General features: G+C 40.6%; 1 protein-coding gene across 1 annotated transcript; it reads left to right on the top strand.

The window, feature by feature from the left end:
• Positions 1 to 678: 678 nt before the first annotated feature.
• On the top strand, positions 679 to 7,331 carry IL26 (interleukin 26). Its single transcript, XM_041713886.2, has 5 exons — positions 679 to 1,179; positions 1,560 to 1,616; positions 3,075 to 3,206; positions 6,531 to 6,596; positions 6,682 to 7,331. The coding sequence occupies exons 1-5, from the start codon at positions 1,009 to 1,011 to the stop codon at positions 6,766 to 6,768; spliced, it is 513 nt and encodes a 170-aa protein (XP_041569820.2). The 5' UTR covers positions 679 to 1,008; the 3' UTR covers positions 6,769 to 7,331.
• The last annotated feature ends 1,214 nt before the right edge of the window (positions 7,332 to 8,545 follow it).

Here is an 8,545-nt window from a genome sequence, read left to right as displayed (position 1 = left end):
AATGATCCACATGGCTGGTGCTACTTCATGATTTCCAAGTCTATCCTTGGAGTGATGTTCTTGCCTGTCTGGAGTAGTACCTGCAGCATTTGGCTGTGCTGGAAACAGGCCAGAGACAGAGATTGCCCAGTCCCTGACCACCTGCATAGAATAGTGATCATCTAATTCTACTGTTTTACCACCTCCGTGATGGATATGCTGTGGTCTTGCACATTATTTCCCAGTGCCCGCAACTCTCAGTGGGCTTTTAAAGTGATTTGATAGCCAAGGATGTCCTGGTCCTTCCACAGAGCCCTCCCTGAAGCCCTCCCTTTCACACTAAGCAGTCTACTGCTCCTACTGTGGCAAAGTCTGCCCTGGCAAAAGACTACAGAATTTAAAACAGGCAGCAAACATCTTTGCTACTAGATGCTACAACCTGGAAAAAATACCCTTCTCAAAAACTGAACAAGGAAGTTGTAAACAATGTGCAGTCCAGCTTCCTTGTAGATAACAGATTTTCTAATCCTTTTCAGGGTAAATTAAGAAAGTTTTTTTTTCCTTTCTGGGCCATTACCTTTCAGAAAAGTGCTGCCATAAGGTTTTGTGAAAAAAATTTAAAAAACCCCAAAACACATTTGGCATACTTTGTTCCGAAACTAAACTAACACTCAACTACCTTTTCCTCACTTGACCACCGCTTAAATAAAAGAAGACTTCTCATATGATAGGGAAATTCTTCTTTCTTGGAAACCTTGACCCTGTTGCCAGTAAATATGGAGATATCGTTTAGAGAAACGTCACAGATGATTGTGGTCAAATTTGTTGAAAGTGGAGCAAGACATATAAAAAAGCACAGCAAAAATACCGATCAGCCACCACATGAGCAATAGGTTATCTCTGTGAGCATCTCGGGGAAGAAGCTACTTTGAGGGTTAACAAAATTAGGTTAACCTCTGTCATCTAACCAGTCTGGCTGCATCACACATGCTGCTGTGACTGTAGAGGCTCAAAGATTTGGGAGCGAAGATGAAAGGATGTTCTATTTTCAGATCTGGGCATTTTTTATTTCTGCTTTGCCTTTTTGCTGTGGAAGGCAAAAAGTCACCTACAGGAAAACATACCTGCCGAAAAGGACTCCTCTCCCAGGTGACAGAGAACCTGTATGTCAAGGCAACTAGTTTAAAATCGTCTGTTCCTGTAAGTTAATCCCACTAATTGAAAAGGTTTATTTTATTTATAGATGCTTCTTTATTCATTTAATTACTGAGCTGATGGAAACTTTAATAAGTTGAATGATCTCTACCATCCTGAGAGACAGGGTAATGCAGTTACCTCTTTTCTAAAGGTGGGAAAAAACGATGCATAGTAGATGCATACAGAGACTGGATGAGTTTTCTATGAAAGAAATTTGCAGCTAGGCTAGGACCAGAAAACAGATTTACTAAGTCCTCTACCCTACAACTGAAGAAGACGATGACGATTAATATTATTGTTACTAAGTTTTGTACAAACCAGGCTTGAAACTGTCTTGCTTCTTCTGCTTGGGTTAATAAATACTATCACATTATATTTTACAGAAGGACCTTATCAAGACCACGAGACTGCTTAAAAAGACTACAAAAATGCTGTTTATGGTAAGATTTATATTACCAGTTTTCCATTTTCTTACTTTGACTTTCCTTTGGTCAATAGAAACAGGAATATGTGATCAAAAGCAATGACAACTGATGAAAAATCACTTGTGTTTAATTGGGAAAAAGACATTTAAGAAAGCCACATGCTTAATGAAGTTTTCTGCGTAGAGGAAGAATGCTATTTCTCTCTCAAGAACGGGATATTCCCCCGGGACTTGAAGGGACAGTTGATTATGGTATGGGGAGAAAGAGGTGAATTTGGAAACCCTGCCTGGAGGTACTTCTTTGTAGGTAGCTGAAGTCATGCTTTGCCAGCAAAGTTGGGTTGAGGGTGTTTTTGGGTTTTTTGGGAGGAGTGTGCTTGTGGTATCACTCTTCCTGTGAGCCCTGGCTGCATGTGAGCCTTCCAGGAATGCTTTCAGGCAGCAGCCCTCACAGAAGGACCAGAGCCACAGCCACTGTCCCGCAGCTGAGGCACCTTCTGCCGAGGGTGTGCAGTACCATGGATAGCCCGAGGATGCTGCAGAGAGCTGAGACACCCAAGGAGCTGCTTTGAGCTTAGACCTCTGCAGGTGCACTGGAAGAGGGTCATCAGAGTTCCCAGTGCAATTCGGCATGGGAGTGAGAAACAAACCTTGGGGTGTCTAATTGTAAGTGACTCTAAGTGCGTGAGACAGTTTTCTTCATGCAGAGGTCTAGTCAGCAAGACCAAGTGAGTTGGTTTATCCTTAAGTATAGACCTATTGGCCTTTGGTGCTCCTTGGATTTCACCAATTACCTTGGGAACGAAGGGTCCTCGCTTGTCTGTGGCACCTACACACAGATATCCATATTGGAGTGGTGTCATCTGCAGGTGCATTAGCTTCCTGACAGGAATCTCTCACCTGACACTTCATTCCATTGCCTAAAAATAGGCATATAGTAATTTGAAATGCCTTTGGGTGTCCAAGAGAAACCCCCAGGTCAAGCAGATACAACACAGTGTTGACAGGATGACTGATCTTTTCTGGAGCAGCAGTTGGGCATGGGACAGATGTCCTACAGCATATCAAATGGCATGGGATAGTGATGTGGAGGAGTGGAAAAATGACACATACAATGACTCCTACAATTTAACATAAATGGTCTGGCTTAACTCCCCAATTTATCTTCCACTTACACTTCGGGTGTTAAGTACATTTGTTGCTGTCACTTCTTTTCTGTAAGACCATGATTGGTCTTACCAATACTCCTGTGCCTGCCAGCACAGCACCCTCCTGCCTTTCCTTCAGAAACCACAGAGGCAGATTGAGCTGTTTATAACAAAAAGAAGAAGGTAAATCGGATGCTAAAATTCATAAAAATAATTTTGTTGATTGCACACTTTCTAAAGATGCAAGTTTTATGAGGCTGAAATTTTAAGACAAAGTTGACTTGTGGGGTGTTCATTTGGCAAATCAGTACTTGATTTGTTTTCAGACAAACTGCAGTGTTCGAGATCAGCTCCTCTCCTTCTATGTGAAAAATGTCTTCAGTCGTCTTGAGGTAGGAAGTGACAAGTTGTACTTTATTAGTGCCTTCCAGGTCCTGCAAGCAAACATGGATGCCTGTGTGAGTATATTCCTGACAGCTAAGCTAACTTTGTCTGTCTGAAAAGTTTGGGAAGGGTTCCATCTCAGTTTTTCAGCAGATGGAGAGGCAGAGGGTGATTCAGAGTCATGGTGTGACCTATGCCACAGGGGACCCAAATTTACAGGGGCATCTCCACTGGGTCCAGGGAAGTTAAACACCATTCATTCCCTCCCAGAGTGATCTTGTGGGGAGTTTGCAAGGTGGTGGAGATCCCATGGAACCAAGCCACTTCCCTACTGACAATGTCACCTTGTGCTGCACTCTAAAACTGCAAAGAAACAGGGTGATCACAGGGCAAATGTGGCTCCTCAAGTTTCTGTGATGTAACAGTGGTAATGCTTTCCTTCTTCAACAACATACCCTCCACAGGTATCTTTACTCACATGTCATCTCTGCTCCTCCATACTGAACTTTGAAAGAGCTGGTGGTGTCTCATGAGTAAGCAGGGACCACAATTATGAAACACACATGGGAGCACTTCCTATGTATTACCTGTGCTCACAGTCAGAGCGGGTTGTCAGAGACTGATGCTGCCACTGGCAAAATGTCTCCAGGTGCCCCAGAGAAGAGACACTTTTACCACCTCTGCCTAAATAACAACAGGACAGCTGTTAGAGCCTTTATATTTGCCTGTGCAAAGATACTTACTAACATACCAGGGAGACACTAAGATGATGCCATCATTTGTTGGCAATTTCTCACATAATTTTTAAGGGTAATAAATAGTGATTAGGTGTGTCTTGAAACTAAATATCCTATGGATATCTTTTTTTCCTCCACTAAACCTGAAGTCCTCACAAATAATATTGTCCCAGAAAGTGGATCCTGACCTAGGGTGATATGTAGCCATGGATATTGAGGCAAATGTCTATTGTGATTTTAAAAGTGAGAGCAGGATGGCAAGTCAATGAATTAATGAATAAAATTAGTTGAAACTTCAGCTAATCATCTGAACTGCACCACAGAATGAAGAAAAGGACAGTGGTTCTACATGCACAAAAACATTTGCAATGCAAAAAAAACCCCACAAACATCTTCAGAGATCTCTTTGCAGACTTACAGGTCAGAATCCTGCAGGTTTCTCAGAGCTCCTGCATTCTTTTCATAATTAGTGCTTGTGTTTTACCTAAGAGAAGTCTAAACATAACAACTTACCTTTTTGGGTCTTAAAAAATACTGATAAGAGATCTAAGACTGTCTCTGCTAGTAGAAAAACAACAGCTCTTTGAAATATGATGGCTTGCCATGATTTTCTAGAAGACACTTCATTTCTGGAAACTAATATTTTTAGAAATGTTTGTATTAATTCAAACCCAGCAATACAAAACCATGTGAAAAAAAATTATGAATAGAGTAAAATTAATGGATTCTTTGCTAAAAGTAAACTTGAGATTTTTTCATATATTATTCCTCAATAAATTAGCACTCATTCATCCATGTACATATCTCTTTAGTTGTTATTACCTAGTTGAGCTATAAGATGTTTATCAGAAGGGATTTCACCATGACTACATATTATGTAATTAATTTTTGCCTTTCAAGAATGAAATTCTCTATACAACCAAAGGAAACAGTGATACCTTTATAGATATATTCACCTTATTTTCTTTCACAAACCTGGGCTGTAATTCAGCCAACTAGATGCATGTGTGCTACCTAGAAATCCTAACAATATTTGTCACTGAACCACTTCCAAAGATTTATATTACAATATTATGATTCTGACCCTGCCAGATCTTGGTTTTGTCCAAACAAGGAAGTATTAATATTTTGTAATGATATAGAGGCCTAAGTTAAGTTTTTTAGAAATATATAAGTTTGAAAATCTCTAAACTGATTTCCTGCCATAAAGTCAGACTTCTTCACTTAGAGTACGACTGCAAGGTAAAGGAAACAGACATTTTCCCTTGGTTACTTGGAGTACCCACCTGCAGCACCACTGACCTCATTACTTGTTTGAGTGCCCTGGTCAGCATTGCTGAGAACAGTGTGAAGTTGCTTCTGAGGTTGGACTTATGTTCCTACATCAGTAGCACATTGCAGAAGTGTTTTCTCATATTTGAATGGAGTGCAGAAGGACAATGTATTCCCCGCACAGCCTTTAGTATTTCTCTATCATTTTAGGCAGAGCTTGTAGACCCCAAGCTGAATTAGTGTAATGTTTTCAATACTCTAACTTTCTGGCCAGCTCATTTAGTTAATTGCAGTATATGCAGGAAGATAAGTTTGTAATGTGTATCACCACTAAAGCAAACAAAACTCATTTAAGGTCAGTTCTGCTACAAAATGATATTTTGTGGAAATCTGTATCATACAAGATGGAGATAAAAAAAAAAAAAAAAAAAAAGTTCCAGGTTAGAAAGAACTACCCTGGTTGGAAGATTTTTTAAAATAAAAGAAATGTCTTTGAATGTTTTTTAAATATTTGCCTTTTTTTCCCACTTTCATCATATGAAGTGACTTTGGGAAGCACAAAAGGTGACCTGAAAATGTTTGTGCTTCTTTTTAAGGTACTGCATGTGAGATAGAAAAGGACTAACCATTCATTTCAGAGGAGTTATTTCCTTCCATGTGTTGAGATGACGACCTTTGCCTTTTTTATTTTCAGACATGTTGTCCTTGTTTGTAGATTGGAAAACATAATATTTTTCCTTTTTTTCTCTCTGAAAGAATGTATTTTTGACAGTCCAGGTAGCTGAGGATCAGCAGGCCATGTTGCTCAGAAAGCTTAGTCTAGCAACTCTAAAAAAAACATCTGGAACAGCTTTGGGTAGCCAATGCTGAGTGGCCAGAGATAAGTGGTGAGGAGACAACTAGGTCCTCCAGACTGTAATTAGTCAGACAGTAGAGAAATAGGCAGGGAAACAGAGAAAAACATAAATTAGCTTAATAAACATATTTGGAGGGCTTGCAGAAATGTGCAAATTTTCTCCCTGTACTTTGCAATGGTCTTTGGCTTCTCTCAGATTCAGAGATTCTGAGGGTTTAGAGCTAAAGAACCTTGAATATCCTTGAGCTAGGATACAATGTGCAAAAGCTGTAACTGCAATTTATGTAAAGATTTCTGAGATAAATAGAAAGTGTTTAATAAGAAAACTTAGAGATAGTCATAGTGCCAGTTTTGGGTGTTGCGAACTCAACTTGGCAGGAAGAATGCAGATAAAAGAACACATTTGGGAGACACTGAAGTTTTGCTGAGATCACACATTTTACTGGTAGCCTTACAGTGCCACACTGTGGGCTGGACTCTTCTTCATCACTGTGTCTTTATATCAGCATCTTTGGGTTTTTTTCATCCTTCAGCTTCCATGTTCTCCATCCACAAGGTTAACTTCTGCTATCAAAAAGTTAAAAAGAATGTTTCTTAAGGTAAGAACAGGAGGTGCTGGCTCCCCACTGCACTGTTCAAGGGCTGTAGCTAGTTTCTTTTCTAATGCCTTTATATTCTCAACAGCTTGGAGATCAGGGATTCTACAAGGCCATCCATGAACTGGACATTCTCCTTCCCTGGATTCAGGCCTACATACAAACCATCATATGAAGAACGAGGAGGCGACAGACAGTGTGCTGCTTCTGCAAGAAGAACAGATCAATACCCAAAAGGCCTAAAAATGACCTGAGAGCTGGATGATCAGTGTGACTGGCAGTAACTCCCTCCCATGGAAAGAGACCTACTGCAACACAAGTGGCACTGAAGAGGGGTTTTCATAAGCTTTCATGGTTAACCTGGCACAGCAGCTTTGCCTGTTCTGCCTCTGGAGCAGCTAGAGCACCCTCTGTGCTTCCCATCCTGCCTGCCTGCCTGCTGCCTCGCAGGCAGCCCCTAAATGTGCCCCACCACCAGAATATGGAATGTGCTACCCTGCCGATCTGGCACAATACTCCATGTGCTGTGGGCATGGTCTTGCTGTGGCTTGCGCACCCTGTGTGAATACAGCTCAGAGAAACGAGGATCACTTTGGAAAATCATTCCCCTAAGCTATATTTCTTTTGGGGCTTGTGTTTCTAGATATATAACTGTATACACAAGCCATTCTACATGTAAATAAGAAAAATAATTATGTACTGCTTATCTTTATTATTAATTTAAGGTAATAGATGATCCCTAATAAAAATACACAATTAATGTAAAAGCTTTTTTTCAGACTCATGCATGAGTTTTAGATGTCACATGATCTACATAAGATCAGACGTTCAGAAAACACAATAAATGGATTGCTTTCACTGGAAATGTAAAATGACTTGTGAGAAATTTATGGAAGTTGATGGTAGTGGTTTCCAGAATATCTGTCATATAGTACAGAATGAAGATGCAGCTCTAGTTTTCTCACAATTTTAAAGATTTACCAGGAGAAAAATATTTAGGCAATGAACATACTCCTAATTTGTATGTTTGGCAGTTCCATGGGGCTGAGATTCTGCAAATCTTCAAATCTCATAGTTCTACTATGTCAGGAGCATTTGAAACCATTAGTGTGATGAAACTGATGAGCCTGAGCTAGTTACTTTTCTGGCAAATGTCTAATAGAAGGGAGTTGGTATGAAAAATACATTTTTTTCCAGTTGAAGACAAAATGGTTAATTAGAGGGACGTGGCAAATTTGATGTCATGGTCTTTTTTGAGCATTGTAATTTAACTTTTAATTAACACAATGTCCCTTTTCATGGATTTTTTTTAACACCCATTAATTTTTGAAATTCAAGTTTGCTTTCCGTTTCAGTGTTTTTTGTCCAAACTGTGGTGTATGGAATAGAAAAATGACTATGGACATGACCTCTCCAGCCTTTGTCAGACACAACTGTCTAGTACTTGCTACAACTGGTAGGGAGCTGGGATCTGGGAGCCCTGTGTCTGTGGGAGTTGGAGGGACTGTTGCTCCTCTGCCTCAGAAGGGAGCCAGTGACACCTGGCTCCTGGCAAACAGAAAAACTGGCACCTTTAGCTGGGAAGATCCATGGGCAATGGTTTCAGGTGATTCAGGTGGCCAAAGACTTCTCTTGTGGAAATGTTGCACATCCGGTCAGCGAGTGATGCATGAAGAGACACATGACCTCTAGAAAGGGCAAGTAACACCTTCCCTGCCACACTGCATTCCTGGAGTCAGCCCTGCAGTGGGAATGGGCAGCCAGCAGACCTCTCACAGCAGGGTTTGAGGTCAGGCTGCAGCAAAGCCCAGCCTCCGTTCATCTAACAAGGAAATCAAGCTATTTTATGGCATAAAAACTAAGGATTTGTGTATTTCAGCGCACATTTTCCATACGGCTTTGGACACTTTGCAGACTCTTACTTGCCATGTCTATAAAATGGAAGTACCTCT

Source organism: Taeniopygia guttata, chromosome 1A, assembly GCF_048771995.1.
Source record: "Taeniopygia guttata chromosome 1A, bTaeGut7.mat, whole genome shotgun sequence".
In the NCBI taxonomy this organism is placed as follows: Eukaryota; Metazoa; Chordata; class Aves; order Passeriformes; family Estrildidae; genus Taeniopygia; species Taeniopygia guttata.
Note: the sequence above shows the minus strand (reverse complement) of the source record. Positions and strands in the feature narration are given on the sequence as shown.